Here is a 22,882-nt window from a genome sequence, read left to right as displayed (position 1 = left end):
ATATTTCATCGCAAAGATATGTTGAAGATGTGCAGCCCGTGGAAGAGATATTTATGGAGATTGTATTGGGGGGGTATTTTAGGCGGCAAGTCTAGTTTTTTGCTATGTTCATTGATTACTTGTTTTTTCATTTACAGGTGGATGGAAGTTATAGGAAGTGCTACCAACAGTGCCAAATTCCATCGTATGTTCAGTCGTTTAGGCAGTGACAATTAGCGCCGTCAACTGGACGCGGTAAAAATGAAATAGAATTTCGAGATGTGTTTTTGAATAATGTATAGAAAAAACAACCACAACAATAACAACAACAACAACAACATTGCTCAATTGTTACAACGTTTAACTGCATATATTGAAAGGTTGTGTACGTATTAGTTACAGCGAATATTATCGCTTCATCTTTGTAGCTGTTTTTCTAGCGCGCGATCCAAGCTTCGATAATCCGTCGGTTAAGACAGATCGGGGAAAAAACATCAGCCGAGCTGCCCGAGAGATTACGACGGGCGAACAGTCGGTCGTCACCACGAGCGAGAAATGGGATAACGCTAGATATCCGATGAAACAATTGATAAAAAAACCTTCGAAACTCAAAACAGATGGGAAAAAACAGGACGAGCTTCGGTTTTTGTCGTTCGTCTTCAGTTGCAGTTGCAGTTACGGTTGTGACTGATAATCGAATGCACTTCATTTTGATTTTACGTATTTCACTAGCGTCGGTTATCTCGGAACTAGGTCTGAACTACAGCGATCGTGACCCTGTATAATTCGGACTTAACTAACATTCGGTTTCACTTAGTCCGTAATTTGTCGATAACTGAAGTTCACCCTGGTCGTAATTGAACTTAGATAGATTATATCAATCCAGCGATCCCGACGTGAGTAATGGTCAGTTGTAGATGGCGTGAGATGTCTACACTGACTGATCGGAGAAAGATTCTAATGTCTTACGGACCATTAGGCCGCTCCGATACTGATTATTGATGTACTGGAAAAAACTGGCCAATGATTTGTCTGGTGCTCTACGTTAATTCGCTGTGTTCCGCTTTTGTTAATTTGCGTGGGTGCTCGACGACGTATATTGTTCTCGTGCGGTAGTTGTTGCGATTGTTATCTTGTTTTGTTTTCGCGTCGGACTTTTGATTCGCCGCGTCGTTTCATCTTCTATTTTGGCGTGATTTTTAACGCGATTATCGCGACGTTTCAGCATCGAATCGATATAACGCCGAAACTCGGAAACATGTAGGTAAAAAATCAACTGAGATTATTGGGAATTCATGGAAGAACGTTCTCAACATCCTATTCAGTATTCAGTTGTTTGTTGACTGGAGCCCCCCCCGGATTACCCGGTTTCGACATTGATGATTAATATGCAATGATTAGATTGTGTACCGGTACATAGAAATGACAATTAGTTGAGGTCCTAGTTGATTTTAAAGCTAGATAAAAATCTTATAGTAAGATGCCCCAGTAATGAAAAACCCACTTTACGAATTGATATGTGAGACCAATGCCAGGTGAAGGCAGGTTAGATCTTCATTCCTGACAATGGTTTTACTGGTTAACTTATAACTTGTAGATCCACAGTTCCACAGTTGTGGGTTAACTATGAGTTCAGATAAGATCCATTTTTCAATGAGTTAACTCGGAACTGTGGAACTGGATCCAGGGTTTTATGTACATTATTAAGAATGATGATGGCCGTGATGATGGATCTAAGTCCGCTTTACTGATTGTTTCTGTTTTTATTAAATGAATTGAGCTTTTCGTGATTCAGTATTATTAATAATTGATAGTTTATGTATGTCCAGATGTTACTAGCTGGCCTTCTTCCAGCCCAGTACACGGAATACTGGATTATTCTTTGTATCATCCCTGTTTTTAGGCTTGAAGTGATGATGTAGCTATTTGAGAAGGGAGTTCATTTTCGAGGCAAATGGAACTTTTTTGTTGTTTATGAGTTTTATATCATATCAAATGCCTTGTTAATGTCGATAGACCGAATTCATAGATGTCTAAGAAAATACAGGTTTTAATGGTCTACAACAGATTTTTAAGTAGTTTTTTTATCGCTACTCAAATTGAGGTAGACTCGTGTCAAAAAGCCCCATTTGTTGTGTGAATGGAAAAACTCCCCGGCATTATGGGCTTGACAAAAGTAAATTGTGTTTTTGTTCAGACTGCTTTTAAGGTATTTCGAACTTCAGTCGCGATCACACGGAGACGATTTTGCCCGCATCAGGCCCTGAGTCAAATTTGGCTTGTGCCTAATTGGTGTGTGTGTGTGAACATATGTAAATCACTCGTTCGATACTAAACAATGCTTAAATGAAGTGAAGTGAATAACTTCTGAAACCAGTTGCAATTTACATGCAATAATTTGACCTGTGCTAAAATTTAGCTCGGGCCTTGACAGACCCGGGCCAAAAACATTCGTGTGACCACGGCTTTAGTTCATTAAATCGAGCACGCTCTTCTAATTTCATCGATAACGTCTAATGGCATGAAATGTATAGAAAGTATCTTTTGTTTTATTGCATTGACATGAATTGGGGACTATTTATAAAGTACATGCACATTTATTGGGGGGGCTGACAAATTGGCCATTTCTCCATGTGAACAAAAATTGGGTAGGGAGGGGGCTTAAAAAGTACTTTATAAATGGCCCCTTGGTTTTTTTTTTAATTGTTGATCACCTGTAAAAAAGTTTTATTTCATTGCAGTGATGAAGTTTCGTTGTGTTTATAATCAAAGAACTTTAAGTTCATTTAGACAGATACAAAAAAACCGATATAGATTAGAGGTGCGGTTTGGGACTTGGCACAGTCCCACTGCGAACTTATAGTGTTAGATATATTCATCCAAGTAAAGCATTGATTCACATAACTTGGCACCTGCTCCCAGATGAGTATCTCTAGGCACTGCTGGACCCAATGGTAGTACAGGTATCAATCTGCCACCTGGAATATCCCTTTCAGCTATTCAACGTTCCAATAGGACTTCACCTGAATACATCACCCGATATGATTACCCCGATCCATAACACTGTCGACTGGCGCACTAGTCTTAAATTTGCGTGATGTGAAACTCGAATTTGACAATTATTAATATAATCATCCTGCTTTTTTACATATAACGCTGCATATGAGATAGTAATTCGCCTAGTCATTATAAAGGCTTGAAGCTTTAAAATTATTTAATAAATTTTCACTTTTTAAAAGGATTGATCATCATTCAATGATTTCTGCAGTAGATTTGATCCTAATGTGAAAATAATTAGTTTTTAACGTCTGACAATTATATAATCGTTTAGCCTCCACCAATTATTGAATTTAGCACAGGATATGAAATGAAAATGATATCCTTCGTAGCAAGGAATGAAGGGATTCCCTGGATTTTCGGGCTCAGGACTTGGTTAATCCAGTGATGATCTGTCATGACCAATGCCAGGTGCCACGGTTATGACCTTCACCCCTCTTGTTATACCCTCGAAAGAAAAATTTGATTATCTTTGCTAGTTTTCGTTATAAAAACAGCTGTTATTATAAAATTTCTGGTGCTGGTAAAATATGTGATGTATGTTTGCGGTTTTTTCTATCGAGTTTGTGACCACAATGTCCCTAATGAAAGACTTCTTCCCATCTCAAGCAGGTCCAGTCAGGTGGAAAATTGGTTTACATATTAGTTAACCTGCGGGTGGTTGACGTAATGACGAGTAAAACGGCCCACAGTGTTGTCTGAGGTGGTTCTGCAGGGGTTTTAATTTCATTATTTATGTAATTTAAAAACAACTGAATTTCGCATGATCTCTGTCGCATGATAGTTGATATTGATCAAGATCTGACCTACCGGCTCCAAATATCTAATCGATTGACGATTATCGAGTGAAAAAAAGCGATTTCTCTGGAACTCTTAAAAAGTTGAGTGCGAAATTCATGAGTTTTTGGTGCATTATTATTGTAATTAAGTTAAATATTTGTCTTCCAACATAAATCTGTTAAGATATTGGTACGATAAGATGGTGATATATTTTTTCTTTTTTCATATAAAAAAGGAGGCAAGTTTGTTATTTTGTTAAAACGTTGAACTTTTCTGATTGGTTAAATGTGAGCAATAGATTTTGATTATATTGATATAGATTGAAGTTCACATGGTTTTTACGAATATAGACTTTTATCAGAATGCAGAAAAACTATAGAGTAACCTACAAGCAATGTAAGAAGATTGATTCATAACACAGATTAATTAGTCCTAATGCACTGTTGTCAATCTTCAGCTTGAAATCACCCCTTACACCATCGTAGTTTGAAGGTCTGGGCGATCACTTTTCAAAGGTTTGCTGATGAAATCAATTGTCTAATGTCTAGTCTACGTAGTTCATGTGAAGCCTTGATAACTTGTAATAAAACATTGAACCGCCCAGTAGGTGGGTCCAAGCAGCAGATTGGTACCTGCAAAATTTTATAGAAGCCACTCGAATGATAATGAGGAACCAATTCTGTATTTCAGATTTTCAGTTACTGAGTTTATAGGTCTTTGGTGTGAACATGAAGAGATATGATTTAAGTTAAAAACTATGTTACTTCACATTTTTAAATCACGCAAACGGAATTGTCGTTCCTAGAATGCAAAATTGTCAGTTAGGGCAATATGTTGCTAAATACGGCTCGGACGCAGACTGTTATTTAAAAACGCTATATACCGATTTTTAAGTGATTGTGTATTATTAATTTCGCTTTTCATCAAATTATTGCGACACATTCGCCATTACTTTGTAGCCACAAGCGTTTATCAATGATTGAAAAGAAACGATTACTTCAAAATAGCTATACACGCGAAAACATTGCTATTAGGTCAATTAATTCAAATTAGACATATAGTTAAATAATATAATGATATGATGATAGAGTATTCACTTCCAAATCAAATTTGTAAATAAATATTATTATGTAATCGCCTGTTATTGATTATAATTATAATTATTATTATTATTAATTAATATTACTGAAAGAGTGGTGTGTATTTGACCATTTGTAATGCAGCATTCGATGTTGATGTGTGTGCGTGTACAATTTAAATACCTATGATTATTATTGAAATAAATAAATGTGCCCTCAATTCCTATATATGTATATATTTAAATATATAAATATATATTTGTTTTCATTCATCTCTCGACGAATCTATCGGATTCGAGATGGACCGGATGGAACTGCTGAGATGGCTAAGATACAAAGATGTGTGATCTATTAAGGGATGACCGAGGTTCGAACCCATGAATTGAGGATTCTGATTCCAGGCACAGCAAATATGGTGACATTAGCACGAAGATAACAGCAGTCTCAGCATCAGCCTCCAGATCTGTGATAAACGATTGAAACAGATTTTACCCCAAATAAATGCTAAAAATTAAATCCTTTGTAATTCTGAAATTTCACAGAACAATTCCTATCAATGCGACTCGACACGAACGATACATTATTACAAACAGTGCTGAAATACGCATAATCCGTTTATAATCCTAATGTTATGAAACAAAGGATCATGATTTGTCAGAATCATGAATAATTGTTCAGGGCTCATTTTCTGATATTTCGTTTTAGGATATTTGAATAAAAATCGATGATCGATGATATCCGTCTGAAATAATCTCTTCGGTTTAGACTGGAATACAGATGACTATTTTATTAAAATATCGGTTATATCGATAAATAATATATAATACAAACGAATGGCTTGTATCGAGTTAAGTGAAACATATACCTATAACCCGTTTATAATCCTACTAATGTTTTGAAATTTATTCTAATTTACGCGTTTGTAATCCTTATGAAACAAAGGATTATGAATTTCCAGAATCATAATTTGCCGTGATGTCGGGGGCAGACCAAGAGGCAAGATTTGAGGGCCCTAAGAGGTAGTTCCACACTTGTTAGAAAGGCATTTTTTATTACCGTATATCGCTGCAACCGTGAGGAGTTTTAGCAACAAAACTCTTCGGCGTAGTTGTCGCTAGGGGAACTAGCTCCTATAAAACGATGATGAAAATCCGATAAAATATAATCATAAATATCCATATAATATATAATGTTTTTCTTTTAATGTTTGTCTCAGAGAGATAACTAATAAGGCCTATGTATATTTATATATATATATATAAGTAGATGATCATAGATACTGTTGATATAATTATATAATGCGCATATCTCGAACCTTGTTCGTTTCTTAAATCGTCCGTTAAAATGTTATTTTCTCCTATCTCAAATTATACGTGTATCTCAATTAAATTCGATTGTACAGTATATACGTTAACATATCTGTATCTGCCATACTGGCTAGTCTATACTTTTGCATTTGTTAAAAAGTATTTTCTCAGAGATATCCATTAAAACAAAACACAACTTAATTCCTTATCACTTGCTACATAATACAAGTACCTAAAATAATAGCATCATTAAATGCAGGCCTTTTCTACAACATTATTACCTAAACGGGTTCTTTTTTTTATTTTATTCAGAAGTGGGGTTTCAAAAAAGAGGAGTTAGTTGCTATTGCAATAGCCGAAAGGGTACATATTGGTTTTTCTCTATAGACCAATCTTGTTGCCCAGCCATGGCTGGGAAATGTTGTTTGTAAAGGATATTGGCTGCACAGCATCATGATATTGATAAATTTGCCTGATCATGTATGAACCAAATAAAAAACAACGTCAGAATTAAGACATTCTTGAAGTTATGATTCTTGGTCACTAATATTTCCACTGGATTAGGACTTATGGTTACCCATTTCTAACCGACCTTTCCAGGGACTGAATCAACGAGAGGTCCGTGGACCTTGAGACCTCGTCGAGGAAAACAAAAGTTCCAGCGGAACATGTTCAAGAATTACAAGGAGCCTTCGGTCGAGGTTTTTTTTATGAAATTAATGATGAAATTTTTTTTATACTAACATATATTCATATAAGAATTATACTTTCCACATATTTCTGCTGAAAACATGATTTTGAATCATATTTTCGCCCTAACATTTTAACAAAACTAATTAATCATGACCACCCGAAATAACAAAATGCGGCGATATCCATCATATTGAAAATGAATCTAATTTGTCGAAGACATCACCAAAATGGAGTTCCCGTACACGATGTTACATCAATGCCGCGTGTAGGATGCATGACGGAAACACATTGCATGACGGGAACACATTGCATGACGGGAACACATTGCTGCGCAGAAAATAGTTATTCGATAAATCCGTATAAAAACGAACCCATTGGAGAAAATATTAGGATAATGAAATCGATGATTATCAGTCTATAACGATCTTCTCAGTCTAGTCTGGAATACAGATTAGTTCATGAAAATATCGGTTATTGATAATATCTGACCCATACTATGATGGTTTATGACGAGTCAATGAAATATATTTTTAACAGTAACCGCTCAAGATGATTTAATGAAACTCGATACACTTGTTCGGGGTATGGTCCCATAGGTAATTGCTATATAAGAAATTTTTTCTGATGTGCTGCCATCAGTAAAAGTATGGGGTCGTTACGATCTCCGTTTCCGTTTAAGATAATTTCATTAAACTTTATATATTTCTTTAGGACATGGTTTCATCGGTTGTTTTAAAGGAAATAGTGATACTATGCACTGCGCTGCCTCCAGGAGGCACTTCACCTTTTGTTACCAGTATCGCTGGATTTGTCAAGTAATGCATGGAATCTAGACATCTAGTATAAAGTTAAAAATATGTATCATGCGCACAAAATCGGATGTACATTTACACGTATTACGTGCCTATTTTCTATCATATTTCGAACAACTGCTACTGTCTGGCATACAGCTTATACTCTAACATAAAGATGGTGATTAATGAGGACAAAAACTATTCAACAAGAGAAATCATCTGTGTCATAGCAAGCTCGGATATCATTTACATGACATTTTCATACGAAACAATCGTTTTTACACAAAGCTTCTGACTGTATAATGATGTAGTGTCTGTCTGGGAAAAAAACACAAATACCACGTCACCCACGTTTCGACTATATCCTAATAGTCATCTTCAGGAATAGTGAGATACTGCAGAAATTATGAGATATATATACAATCCAGAGACAAAGAGACTAATTCAAGTAATCAGAGATGATACAAACTAAAGGAAAATTAACGTAGAAACAGTTACACGCTAAAATAGATTAAAGGGAAGCAAACTAGGGGGTAATTATAAACAACAATAGTGAGTATAAATATAAATGAAACTTAAAGTCAGTAGTAAAAAGAAAGACAAACTAGGGGGCACTTAAATTAAAACAAAGGTGAATACAAGTTAAGTCAGAGACGAAATTGATGAGAGAACAAATAACAAATAATCAAAGGGGAAATCAAGTGTTGAGTTTAACCAGTTTACAGAGGAATTTTGATATAAGTTTATTATGGGGTGAAAAACCATCGTTAAGGTTTACAACGTTGTTCGAATTTTCAATGATTAATGCAGATTCCAAAATATGTCTTCTAGTTTTATCGCTGCAAGGGTAAATTAATTCAGCATTAGCAAAATCAAAATTGTGTAAAAGTCTGAAAAACATGACTAGCAACTCCGCTTTCAGGTTTAAAGTTTTTTACATCTAATTTATGCTCTTTTATGCGTTGATTAAGATTCCGACCTGTTTCTCCTATATATACTTTGTCGCAAACTTTACAAGGTATTTTATAAATTCCACAGTTTAGGGATTCGGTTTTCGGTTTGTTATTAATCAATATGTTACTAAGTTTATTATTGTATTTAAAGATAAGTTGTTTATTTAGTGACCGAAGATAAACTTTAGAATTCTCGAGGAAAGGTACATACGGTACAATGATAGGCTGTTTATCGGTAGCCAACGTAGGAGTTCTAAGGTTGTTATTTCTAAAATGCGTAGTACGAGCTTTAAGTAGAGCTTTTTTCAATAGGAAATCGGGGTAGGCAAGTTTTTTGAGAGATTGGTTAATATGGTGAATTTCATCGGGTAGAAATGAGGGGTCGCAAATTCTCAAAGCGCGAAGAAATAATCCTTGAGCTAAACCGAGTTTAATATCCGGAGAAGTAAAAGAGAAGTAATGGAGGTAGAATTCAGCGTTGGTAGGTTTCCTATAAACCGCGAATGTATTTAAGGGTGGTATAATGCTGTAGATTGATCTGCATGAATCTACAACAAAGTTCTACACCATGAAAGTTACATTTTGCATTTGTTTAAGGGTTGAAGTCAATAATGTTGGGGAATGGAGTAACAGTAGTGCAGCAATCAGTTTATTCTTATAACAAAGCCACATTCTGAATTGATAAATATGTTGAGTAACACAAAAACCAAAATTGTGGTCGTCAATAAAATTCACGTATTAATGCCAGAGGTAAAAATGCCAGAAGGAATGAGGGAAATCAAGCGAAGAATTTATCAACATTAGACCAATATACCAATGGTGAAGAATGAACTGTACTCGCTAGAGTTCTTTATTTGCCGAGAAGATTGATTTTGGTGGAAAATGCCCATTTACAAAAATTCCGGTTACTTGAGTTTACCTAGTTACGCAAACTCCAGCTCTCAGGCTCGATATTTTGCCGCTTTCCTCAAGTAGATGACTATTACCGTAAGGAAAATCAGAATTTAATATGATATTATGACGCCTCACAAACAATGGGTTCACAAAAATAACGAAAACGAAATCATTTTTCCTAAATATATCTTTTTAAGCCCTACGTGCGTGAAAATATTCAGCAGGATTATACGAATGTCTGATTTAGAACTTGGATTTATTCTGAAAATCTTCAAAGCTGCTTATGTGAAAAAGCCGTTCACCACACTTTGTTCACATAAAGGATTAATTTCTGCCTTCAGTCTATTGTTGTGGATTGCATTAACAAGACGCACAATAAAGCTGAGGTAAGTGATAAAACTTGACGATTAGCAGAAGTAGCGGTGACTAATGAATGAACGAGGCTCGTTGCTGCAGTGATAAATGCCCACTATGGGGATAGGTTTACCCATGGACGTAGAATCTAGTTAACACGTCCCTGGTTTACCATAACTGGGTTTCGCATAGGTTCGAATACCTCCCAGTGTGGACTGGCGTGATTGGGGGTTCGGACCAATCCACATTTCCTCGTTGCTTTCAAGTTTCAACATTCGTAACATACCATTTACTTAAAATATCTAATTGTCACTCACTTTCAGAATATGTACAAGACTCTGTTCATCGCCTTGGCCTTGTTTATGGTCATCGGAGCCTTTGCCGCAGAAGGTAACTTCTTGTTCAAAATTATCACGTGAATCAGAAATACGCTGTTAAATTGAATTTACAAGTATATAGAGTCTTGGAAAATAATATTGTTATTGCAGAGATTGAAGTTGAAAAGAGAGGAATTCCTTGCTCCTGTCATGGAAAGCCGGCAACCTACTGGCTGCTGGGTCCACCTAGCCATATTTGTTGTCCATTGTTTATAGGCAGGTGCTGCCTCAACTAACGTCGATGATCGTCCATTTCTATGATCCACCTTGTACATTGTATAATTTGGCGTATGCTCCAAAACGAATGATAAAAATGATCTAATCATTAAAGCAAGTGTATGTTTTTCTGAGGCTTTGTAACAAGGCAGGACGACATGTAAAATCTGCAGGTTGCTAGACCGTACGCCTCGGCCCTCGGATCCGTCACTGTTGTTATTGGATTGAAATTGAAGTTTGCGAGCAGTTTACCACGATTCCATTTCGTCTATATTTCGATTCTTAATCCTTAAAGTCAAGATTCGGAGAGAAAAAAATGCGTCGATAAAAATCTCTTGGAAAAATTTCATGTCGAAGAAAAAGGTACACAAAAATCGTCTACTTAGCTCAATAAATGCCGAAGAGTTCTTTTTGTCAGGAAACCGCCATAATTAAATACGAGTTGAAGTTGATTAGTGTAAACTTGAAATCAATGATTATTTGACCGAATTTCTACAGCAGATCTTTGTACAAAAATATTCACGAATTTCTCGTCCAAGTAAAAGATATATGTAGAAATTTATCACATAGTTACAAACATGAAACTGGGTAAAAATGTCAAGTAGGAAATTCATTAGTTTTGTGGAAATTGGTAACAGTACGGAAATGGTGTTCGGTAGATTAAATATAGCAAATGCGAGTGAAACAGTTACAAGCATTATCGTTGTACGTTTTGATTTTGTAGTTTTCTGATCGGACGAAACCATTTTCGAACCTCTGAATAACAACTGAACTATTATGACAGAATTAGACATGATAATAAAGGTTAGAGGTAGGAGGTTAATATGGATGACATTAATGGTAAACATCATTCCCTGGTCAAATACGTCGTAGTAACATCCGAAAGACTGGTTGACAAAATGTATCGACAAAGTAGGTATGAGATATAGAATCAGAACATTCACGGCGGTAATTACCAATATTATAAGTCGGGCGAATGTAGGTGTACATATCAAACGAGATGTGAACGGGAAGAGCACAACTGCCGCACGTTCTAGAGATATCGCTACTATCAACCACGAACTATTACTGACAACAACTATCATAAAAAATTCGTAGATTTGACAACTGGTTAATGAACTCATGGTGAATATCGGAGGTTTCGCGAACAAGAGAACAAACTGTAACACAGGCATCAATGCGCAATTGATGATATACAAAAAGTCACTGACAGCCAAAACGATGAGATAATTAGCGTAAGATAACCTGCGGAATCTACGACTTATCATTATCAGGAAAGTTGCCGAATTTCCGAAGATTCCAATTGGCAATAGAAAAAGCATAATGACCATTGGCACGATACGATAGCTTCCAGACTTGTTCACCAACGACGTGAGAACGATGTAACTGTTGTAAGGTCGACCGATTTGTATCCGAGTCGAATTCATCATTAACGAGGATCAAGTGAGAGTGTTATACAAGTGAAAACTGTTTGGGAGCGCAGTTTTATAAACCGACGAGCCCAATTACCTCGTCGAGATAATTATTCGTAGGTTAAACTGACCGTGTTTCCTCGCGTATTGGAGGAGAAGAACGCAGGAGAAGCACGGAAGAACGGCACGCAGGAGCAGCACGCAGGAGCGGCACGGAGGAGCGGGACAGTGGAGCGGCGCGCAGGAGTTGCGCGGAAGAGCTACTTACTAACCCTTACAGGTAACAACTTATAATGGAAAGCTGTAGTAACTGAATTATGAAATATGATTCAGGCGGACCCAGAATTGATATCTTCTTCATTTGTAGATGGTTGATGTGAATCCTCGTTTTTTATGAGGCAATTAGTGATTTCCCTGTAGCGTCACCGATTTCTGATTTCCGGGATGTCGAATGTATTTGAAATGGATACATCAGCTAGTATAAGGCAGATACGCTTATATTATATACAATATACAATATTTCACGTCACAGAATAATTTTCATTTTATGATAAGAGCATGACACCCAGTGAGCAGTTTATACAGTGTCGTTTATTCTTTTTAGTAATTTAACATAACGTTTAGAAGCTGGAAGAAGTCGACCGAACTTTAGAAACACTCGCTGGCTGGAAAAGGGGGCGGTCACTGATAATGACGAGAAAACAATACGTCCTACGAAGTCGCAGAAAACTCTAAAAACAGCCGCAAAGCAGCGATGCGGGTTTTTGCCTTGCTGGCTTAAATACCGTAGCGTATATCCCTAGATGACAATTAGCACTACGACAAATATTGTTTATGTGACTCGTAAAAGATGGAAAAAGAGATTTTGATCAAGTGCAACACCAATACTGTCAATAATCCTCTGTGTAGATGACCTGCCTAAAACGGTGATGTTTTACTGGAAGTTAATTCATTGATGAATAAGCATGGTTGATACAGTATTTCGATCTAACATAATTCAAACCGTTATACGTTTAAATATCTGGATAGACCAAAACCAGTCTTGCAGTTGGTGGAAATAATGACATATGACAGATTACAATTCGAGATAGAAATCTCAATGAGATTCTAAACTACTTTCGATAGAAGTGGTGCTTTCGACGAGAAATGAGCCATCTACTAGTGTATTTCAATCGAGCAGAAAATCGAGAATGCAGTGGAAGTAAAATAATGAGTAAATTAATCATACAATGTTTTCAGTATTCAGGTTTAAAGAGCGATTAAGATTTGCCAACAGAATTATCAACGACAAAAATGAAGAGAAGATTCCAGTAAAGACATTGCACCATTGCTGTTTTGATGAATTATCTGCATTAAAGTAATAACTTTATTTCTACCACATATAAACAAGATAAAAATACATCATATTTTGTAATTCACTGGAAAATTAATACGTAGAATGTTTACCAATGAAGCACAGTGGCTGAACTACAAAGAGGTCCGGTGTGTATAATAAGAACGAAGGGAACCGAACTATCGCACTGAAGAAGCCCAACACCTTAATAGTCTCTTAAACTCGCCACGGAATTTCGAACTTCCCAAGCAATACAGGTAGAAATTTACCATCGGATTGATGAATAGAAAAACATAAGATATAGAAGAACTCGCGCGGCGTAGTTCAGACAGAACGGGGTCGTTTTCATAATCAACGTTGCCACTTTCCCAAAAATTTGCATGGAAAACGTAGGGTAAACTTGTAACAAGGAACACAAAACAGACGAGAAGTAGGAGAATCGTGAGGGAAATTTCTCGTTGGTGCAATTTTGTACCGGACGAAGTACTTTCACGTTGTTTCCTGCTCTTCAGTACAATTCTGGCCATTAAGATGTTGAGAATAAGCAGGACAGGGAATGGTATATAAACAGAATATATGACGTCAAACATATAGAACACGTCCCTCCAAACGCCTTCTAGTTGAAGTCGGCAGAATGGTTCACCGCCGTAGATCGGTGTTTCCGATCCACCGTAGATCAACAAATGTGAATAGCATAATGCGACAAATATAAACACAAACAGAACGACCCATCTTGCACGCTTAACCGTGCACCAGCTCTTCGCTTTTAGCGGGAATTGTATCGCTACGAATCTATCGACCGTAACAACGACTAACAGACTGTTCGATATCGCGAAACCGAAATAGTCTTCGGTGTAGTAAATTTTACAAAAAACGTTCGAAATCAATTCCGGGCGATTGTCTTCCAGGTAACTAAGCAATAACACAACAGCTAATAAGTTCGTATCGAAAACCGACAGGAATCTCAGATAGAAGGATGTAGTAAGACCCCGGTAACGTGGCGAGCTGAGCACTATGATAGCTAAGATGTTTGCCGGTACGCCCAGCCCTATTATGACCGGTGGGAAATACTGATTGAATAATAGGCTAACGTATCGGATCGATTCTAAACCGGCAGTGTTATTCCAGTATGAAAGAGTCATATCTGCTCTTATGATTTCTTCGATTGTTAAGTATTCAAGAATGGCGAAGCTCGCAGATATGAGTAGCTCATATGTGTAGGAAGTGTCCTCTATCCGTTCTGATATCCTAATGCAACTTAACTGAAGACACAATGGCTTTGTGCAGGTCATATCATTGATGAAACAATTTGTTAAGCGATTAGATAATTTGCTGCATGAGTCACTATCAAACCATCAAATCTGTTCGTCCAATTCAACACGAAAATTACCTAAATAGCCCATATGTACATTATGAGTAATTTCATAAAATACGTAGCAAAATTGATTGTATGGATTAGTTCTTCTCAGACATGGTAAAATCAAAAACTGAAATTGTTCGAAAGCAATACTGAAAGCATGTAGGACAGGGGTTAGATTACACATAAAAGCATCATTAACTCCATCCACTACGATGAGCTGAAAGTATGACCATAATCGTAATTGATTGGAATGATTAATACAACATGAAGTTCCAAAATTATCTTAATGTGTTTTTATTCAACGAAAATAGACGCTATTAAATAACTATGCCAGATATATCTGAACTACATAACAGTGTCCACAATACATGATTGTTCCAGGTGGCACCAGGAGTACAGAAGTCTGCTCGGGAAATGGTAAATCGTTTGGCCAAATAAGATCATTACATTAGAAAGGGTATTTATGGGTTGACTGAATCCAAATGTCCTCATAAATCGGGCAGCGGAGACTCGGGTTAGATCACATCATGGGAATGTAACCTGGTAGAATGCAGAAAGAAGCTCTTCCAAAAATATCTGGCGTTCACAACGTTTTTTTACTAAGCGGTATATTTACAGGGGAGAACAAGTTAATGAGTAAATTTCTGATTAAACTGTTTATGAGGCATAAAGTAATGATATACTTTGAAGGAATATGATTATGAGTGGAGAGAGAATCTATTGTTTAAACTGGTTCGGAGGCGACTTTTACGAAAGCTCCGAATAAACATGATAATAAGAAAACTGAATATGTTAGATTCGTATTGATATAGTCTATTTTCTGCAATCAGTTTGGTGAAACTGGATTTCTGGCGATTTAATTAAAAGTGATTTAAATGTATCGCAAAAATACCGTTCGTGTCTTAGTGAAGGAAAACTCAGTTCAAGAACTGCGACAACGGATTCGAGAGATTTCAGAGTTGGATATGTGGTCAAATTCAGCCGTGTGTCAAACTCTTCACGGTTACTCACTTTCACTTATTGATAATTTTCTGATATTTCGTTTTAGGATATTTGAATAAAAATCGATGACATCCGTCTGAAATAATCGCTTCGGTCTAGACTGGAATACAGATGACTATTTTATTGAAATATCGGTTATATCGATAAATAATATATAATACAAATTAATGGCTTGTATCGAGTTTAGTGAAACATATACCTATAATCCGTTTATAATCCTAATGTTATGAAATTTATTTTAATTTACGCGTATGTAATCCTGTTACGAAACAAAGGATTATGAATTTTCAGAATCATAATTTGTCGTGATGTCAGCGGTAGACCAAGAGGCAAGATTTGAGGGCCGTAGGAGGTAGTTCCACAAATGTAAGAAAGGCATTTTTTTATTACCGTATATCGCTGCAACCGTGAGGAGTTTGAAGTTTCATTTTCTGATCGCTAATCCTAATTCTAGAGCGTTAAATGATGGAAGGCTCTACATGCAGAAAAAATTAAGCCATATTCAGACGGAATTATGATGATATATGACACGATTTGTCTGAAATGACGAATTCGGGAATTTGGGAAATGTATAAGACTGGAATTATAAACTGTATGATATTGTTTACTTGAAACACACGATAAGGTATGTACAGCTCCGTGGTTTGTAACATATAGCCTCTAGTAGGTTTAATCATGGACTCTGAAACTAATCGTTTTATAGTCCATGGTTTAATCATTCAATACAGAAATGATCCTGTTCCACAATAATGTGTGGATTCTATCTGATTTTGACCTGAATTGAATCGGTTTCATTTGGCTGTGGACCCAGTTCTTGAATTTGGTATTGAACCCAGGTCTAAATATGTGGAGTTTTATTTCACTTAATTTGACTTATCTGAGATTTTACCAAATGAACTAGCATTTTGTTCATCTACATGTAACCATTCGAGCCGAAAACAAAACTCGATGACACAAATTCGAAATATTCTTCATCCAGCCATGGACTCTAAAACGTTTTAGAGTCCATGATCCAGCTAATAGGTTCTAATACTAGGTTTATTCTGTCGTCTATTACCTAGTTGTTATGTAATATTGTAACGTATTTATTTCAGTATGTTCACTAAAACTCTGTTCATCGCGTTGGCCTTGTTTATGGTCATTGGAACTATCGCAGCAAATGAAGGTAATCTATGACAATCATTCGGTTCACGTGCAATCAGATAAGTTTACGTACTGTTTTCAATACAATTCCCACCTAAACGGGTTTTTTTTTCTAAATTTTTCAGAAGTGGGGTTTCAAAAAAGAGGAATTAGTTGCTATTGCAATAGCCAAAAGGGTACATATTGGTTTTTCTCTATAGACCAATCTTGTTGCCCAGCCATGGCTGGGAAATGTTGTTTGTAAAGGATATTGGCTGCACAGCATCATGATATTGATAAATTTGCCTGATCATGTATGAACCAAATAAAAAACAACGTCAGAATTAAGAAATTCTTGAAGTTATGATTATTGGTCACTAATATTTCCACTGGAGGATTAGGACTTATGGTTACCCATTTCTAACCGGCCTTTCCAGGGACTGAATTAGCGAGAGGACCGTGGACCATGAGACCTCGTCGAGGAAAACAAAAGTTCCAGCGGAACATGTTCAAGAATTACAAGGAGCCCTCGGTCAGCCTGTAGTTGTATTCTTAGCTATCAAATATTATTGTCCAGTTTTTTTATGAAATGAATGATAAAATTTAAGGATATACAAACATATATTCATATAACAATAAGCCTTTTTACAGTTTCCAGGCGCCATTTTTTTGGGTACCCACCGGGTCCGCATTGTTGAATTATTTGTCCAAATTATTAATTTTTTTATTTCGTTCATATCTCTGGATTGGATAAAGATAGAAACAAAGTAAAAATATCGATGAACTCGGCTGATAACAAACTTTTTTTTTATATCATTCATTTATTAAGTTAATGCAACAAGTTTTCAGGATCAATAGCCATCTATATGTGGTCCTATATACCTTTTACCGTTTTCAATTATCCGTATTAGTTTTTAAGTAGTTGCGAGTCAAACTTCCAAAACACGTTTTCTAGAGAATCATGTTTGCATATTTATACCAAGAAATTTGACAATTCAACCGGTCCTACTTTGTTAAAATCAAAATTTTCAGTAACTATGGAAACAAGGGCATCTAGTTATTTGAAAAAATGGTAAATAGAGATATATTTCTAGTAACACAGGGGCAGACTACGGGTTTGGAGGGTCGGTAGTCCGGACCCCTGCTCCTTCCCATTAAGGTTACCATCTTTGTCAAGACAGTGATCGCATAAAACCTACAAATCTAACACTCATCCTCTTGCAAATTATATTGTTTTGGATGTATTTGTTTCAACATCGAGGAGCACCCTACTCGCAGCCTTAATATACGGAAAATGTCCTTATTTTTGGACCCCTCTCACAATCATCTAAGATAGTCAAAAAAGTCGAAATAAGTCTTCTAGTGTCAGGCATTTAAGTTTCATTGATCTCCCGTCAATATTATATTGTTTCACAGTATATTGCATCAATGAAATACGGCGGTTGGCAGGTGATTCTCGAGCCAGTTGTTCAAAAGTCAACCATCAGAAATACCATGGTGTAATGGCGAGCACTCGGTCCTCGGTTAAATACCGGTACCCGATTTACATTTTTGAATTTGCAGCAGCAGCTCCACGCAAATGGAGGCAGCCATGGCTGTGTCAAACTTGACGCTTGCAAACCGTTGGATCGAGTTTGCTTTTTTGAGAATGTTCGATGTTCGATCTTTATTACTGATCGTGACACGAGCTGGAAGGTGTTTCAAATTGAATTTGAATATATTAGGCTTAGTCGATTGTGTTGTAAAGATTGGAACTTTTGAATATATTAGTATATATTGAGGAACATAACATTCGTTTACTTTCTGTCAAAATTGATCTCATGCGTTTGATAGTTGTTTTGAGATTTGGCACATTCTCAAGGTCTGTATTCAAGGTCTGTATTAGCCCACTTCACGTAAGTAGCCATGTAAAATTGCGACGGCAATACGACGCAGCATTGAGACTGTGGTTCTCATGCATGTGCCACATAATGTCTGACTTTGACATTTGCAATCGTATACCCGTACGTGCAGTTTTGGAATCGAATGAAACACGTTGGACAAAATGATAATTTCTGTTGTGAACCTAGATAGCTGGTTAAAGCAACACCTGGGTTATTTCGTTTATTTTGACAAATCCTAGAGAATATATATCTTTAATTACCATTTTTCAAAAACCTAGGTGCCCTTATTTCTATGGTTACTTAAAAAATTGATTTTCAACAAAGTAGGGACCGGTGAAATTGTGAAATTTCCTGATATATAGATGCACGCAAGGGACCGGGGAAAACGTGTTTTGGAAGTTTGACTCGCAACTACTTAAAAACTAATACGGATAATTGAAAACGGTAAAAGGTATATAGGACCACATATAGATGGCTATTGATCCTGAAAACTTCAAAAATGTAGATTAAAATTTGTAAGAATTACGAACTTTTGAATGAGATGAGCAATAATTCAAGTTGAATGAGTGATATCATAAAAAAGTTTATTATCAGCCAAGTTCATCGATATTTTTACTTTGTTTTTATCTTAATCAAATCCAGAGATATGAACGAAATAAAAAAATTAAACCGGAGAAAAATAGGGACAAAAAATTCAACAATGCGGACCCGGCGGGTACCCAAAAAAATAGCGCCTGGAAACTGTAAAAAGGCTCTCCACATATTTCTGCTGGAAACATGATTTTGAATTATATTTTCGCCCCAACATTTTAACAAAACTAATTAATCATGACCACCCGAAACAACAAAATGCGGCGATATCCATCTATTGAAAATGAATTTAATTTGTCGAAGACATCACCAAAATGGAGTTCCGGTACACGATGTTACATCAATGCCGCGTGTAGGATGCATGACGGGAACACATTGCTGCGCAGAAAATAAAGTTATTCGATAAATCCGTATAAAAACGAACCCATTAGAGAAATTATTAGGATAATGAAATCGATGATTATCAGTCTATAACGATCTTCTCAGTCTAGTCTGGAATACAGATTAGTTCATGAAAATATCGGTTATTGATAATATCTGACCCATACTATGATGGTTTATGACGAGTCAATGAAATACATTTTTAACAGTAACCGCTCAAGATGATTTAATGAAACTCGATACACTTGTTCGGGGTATGGTCCCATAGGTAATTGCTATACAATGATTTTTTTTCTGATGAGCTGCCATCAGTAAAAGTATGGGGTCGCAACGATCGCCGTTACCGTTTAAGATAAATTCATTAAACTTTGTATATTTCTTTATGACATGGTTACATCGGTTGTTTTAAAGGAAATTGTGATACTATGCATTGTGCTGCCTCCAGGAGGCACTTCACCTTTTGTTACCAGTATCGCTGGATTTGTCAAGTAATGCATGGAATCTAGACATCTAGTATAAAGTTAAAAATATGTATCATGCGCACAAAATCGGATGTACATTTACACGTATTACGTGCCTATTTTCTATCATATTTCGAACAACTGCTACTGTCTGGCATACAGCTTATACTCTAACATAAAGATGGTGATTAATGAGGACAAAAACTATTCAACAAGAGAAATCATCTGTGTCATAGCAAGCTCGGATATCATTTACATGACATTTTCATTCGAAACAATCGTTTTTAAACAAAGCTTCTGACTGTATAATGATGTAGTGTCTGTCTGGGAAAAACACAAATACCACGTCACCCAAAGAATGTATTTAAGGGTGGTATAATGCTGTAGATTGATCTGCATGAATCTACAACAAAGTTCTACGCCATGAAAGTCACATTTGGCATTTGTTTAAGGGTTGAAGTCAATAATGTTGGGGAATGGAGTAACAGTAGTGCAGCAATCGGTTTATTCTTATAACAAAGCCACATTCTGAATTGATAAACATGTTGAGTAACACAAATACCAAAATTGTGGTCGTCAAAAAAATTCAGGTATTAAAGCCAGAGGTTATAATGCCAGAAGTAAAATCACTTCGTAGGTAAAAATGTCAGAGGTAAAAATGCCAGAAGGAATGAGGGAAATCAAGCGAAGAATTTATCAACATTAGACCAATATACCAATGGTGAAGAATGAACTGTACTCGTTAAGGTTCTTTATTTGCCGAGAAGATTGATTTTGGTGGAAAATGCCCATTTACAAAAATTCCGGTTACTTGAGTTTACCTAGTTACGCAAACTCCAGCTCTCAGGCTCGATATTTTGCCGCTTTCCTCAAGTAGATGACTATTACCGTAAGGAAAATCAGAATTTAATATGATATTATGACGCCTCACAAACAATGGGTTCACAAAAATAACGAAAACGAAATCATTTTTCCTAAATATATCTTTTTAAGCCCTACGTGCGTGAAAATATTCAGCAGGATTATACGAATGTCTGATTTAGAACTTGGATTTATTCTGAAAATCTTCAAAGCTGCTTATGTGAAAAAGCCGTTTACCACACTGTGTATACATAACGGATTAATTTCTGCCTTCAGTCTATTGTTGTGGATTGCATTAACAAGACGCACAATAAAGCTGAGGTAAGTGATAAAACTTGACGATTAGCAGAAGTAGCGGTGACTAATGAATGAACGAGGCTCGTTGCTGCAGTGATAAATGCCCACTATGGGGATAGGTTTACCCATGGACGTAGAATCTAGTTAACACGTCCCTGGTTTACCATAACTGGGTTTCGCATAGGTTCGAATACCTCCCAGTGTGGACTGGCGTGATTGGGGGTTCGGACCAATCCACATTTCCTCGTTGCTTTCAAGTTTCAACATTCGTAACATACCATTTACTTAAAATATCTAATTGTCACTCACTTTCAGAATATGTACAAGACTCTGTTCATCGCCTTGGCCTTGTTTATGGTCATCGGAGCCTTTGCCGCAGAAGGTAACTTCTTGTTCAAAATTATCACGTGAATCAGAAATACGCTGTTAAATTGAATTTACAAGTATATAGAGTCTTGGAAAATAATATTGTTATTGCAGAGATTGAAGTTGAAAAGAGAGGAATTCCTTGCTCCTGTCATGGAAAGCCGGCAACCTACTGGCTGCTGGGTCCACCTAGCCATATTTGTTGTCCATTGTTTATAGGCAGGTGCTGCCTCAACTAACGTCGATGATCGTCCATTTCTATCCCATTGGCCAGTAATAGACCAACTCCATGACTGATTAAGTCAAAAACGTCACTTCTCTCTAAGTTTTTAAAATCTTTCCTTAGAATGTAATTGAAACTTCACTGCTTTTATAGTTTTGAAAATCTTCCGTAGAATATAGTGGAAACGACACTACTCTCTTTATCCTTTCTTCGTAATTGTGGGTATTCCACTTCAACGCTTCTTCATTCATTCGGTTTTGATTTCGATTTTTTTTTACAAAAAATACCGGTGAAAAATGTGGTGAATTGTCTCCTGAAAACGTCCAGTGTCCCCAAATATATAAATAAATTGATGCAATATACGGATTCACGAAGTATTTTAAAGAATCGACCTAAATCCATCGCGAAATTTCTGAGAACGTAATAGCTGGTGTTAGATAGAACCGAGAAAAGCGGTATGCCCCGATTGAGCCAGAGAGTATCCATAAGGAATTCGTTGAAGTTGGCCATTAAAGTGCACATCGAATTTGGTAAAACCAGTAACATATACATAATTACTACAACAAGAAGAGTTTTACTGGCTGAAGGTTTATGACTTTCTTTTCTCGTTTCGATCAGGACTCTCGACTTCCTAGCACGTGATACAGCAGTTAGAACTGATGCTACGACGATCAAGAATGATGGCAGTATGTTCTGAAAGAATAATTGAACAGTTTTAATCATTCCTTCCTGAGAACGGGTAATCCGCATCCATTGGGTGGTGCTGCACATAATGAAACCTAATGTTTCGTTAAATCTGCGATAGTTGCTGACAGTAACGACATTGTATCTAATAGTGTTATACCAATTAATTATATATGAAACCAGTAACACAACACATACAGCTATTCTACGCTTGGTGACAGTGAAATGTCTCATGTGAAAGAAAGGGAAACGAACAGAAACGAATCTTTCAATAGCAATTACAACAGCTATGTAGTTAGATATAGATATTGACTGGTTGTAGAATAGTGATTTTAGTAAACAGATAGGGATCCATCTTTATGGAAGATAGGAAAAATAGTACCAAAAATTGTAAAGTAGTGGACATTTTTTTCGTTGTTGAAG

The 22,882-nt window shown here is 36.4% G+C and overlaps 3 protein-coding genes and 1 long non-coding RNA gene across 7 annotated transcripts in view; all 4 read left to right on the top strand.

The window, feature by feature from the left end:
* LOC141911129 (FERM, ARHGEF and pleckstrin domain-containing protein 2-like) overlaps window positions 1–5,107 on the top strand; it is a 119,701-nt gene extending 114,594 nt beyond the window's left edge. For 3 of the 4 annotated variants that reach the window (XM_074802095.1, XM_074802094.1, XM_074802092.1), the window contains one exon: window positions 138–5,107. In XM_074802095.1, the coding sequence (XP_074658196.1) occupies window positions 138–216 (79 nt within the window). In that variant the 3' untranslated portion in view covers window positions 217–5,107. The remainder of the gene's footprint in view (window positions 1–137) is intronic. The other variant, XM_074802093.1, reaches the window with a different exon arrangement.
* A 4,789-nt stretch (window positions 5,108–9,896) lies between these two features.
* LOC141911377 (pi/alpha-stichotoxin-Hmg5b-like) lies at window positions 9,897–10,527 on the top strand. Its single transcript, XM_074802377.1, has 3 exons — window positions 9,897–9,922; window positions 10,214–10,280; window positions 10,379–10,527. Exons 2-3 carry the CDS (start codon window positions 10,217–10,219, stop codon window positions 10,501–10,503), a joined length of 189 nt encoding a protein of 62 aa, XP_074658478.1. The 5' UTR covers window positions 9,897–9,922; window positions 10,214–10,216; the 3' UTR covers window positions 10,504–10,527.
* A 5,376-nt stretch (window positions 10,528–15,903) lies between these two features.
* On the top strand, window positions 15,904–17,049 carry LOC141911293 (uncharacterized). Its single transcript, XR_012620002.1, has 4 exons — window positions 15,904–15,956; window positions 16,045–16,215; window positions 16,685–16,755; window positions 16,859–17,049. It is a non-coding gene; the product is annotated as an uncharacterized LOC141911293 (long non-coding RNA).
* Window positions 17,050–20,671: 3,622 nt separating this feature from the next.
* Window positions 20,672–21,955, top strand: LOC141910549 (pi/alpha-stichotoxin-Hmg5b-like). Its single transcript, XM_074801241.1, has 4 exons — window positions 20,672–20,680; window positions 21,166–21,210; window positions 21,502–21,568; window positions 21,667–21,955. The coding sequence occupies exons 1-4, from the start codon at window positions 20,672–20,674 to the stop codon at window positions 21,789–21,791; spliced, it is 246 nt and encodes an 81-aa protein (XP_074657342.1). The 3' UTR covers window positions 21,792–21,955.
* The last annotated feature ends 927 nt before the right edge of the window (window positions 21,956–22,882 follow it).

The sequence above is a fragment of the Tubulanus polymorphus genome, chromosome 9 (genome assembly GCF_964204645.1).
Source record: "Tubulanus polymorphus chromosome 9, tnTubPoly1.2, whole genome shotgun sequence".
In the NCBI taxonomy this organism is placed as follows: domain Eukaryota; kingdom Metazoa; phylum Nemertea; class Palaeonemertea; order Tubulaniformes; family Tubulanidae; genus Tubulanus; species Tubulanus polymorphus.
This window is presented reverse-complemented; position numbering and strand designations above follow the sequence as displayed.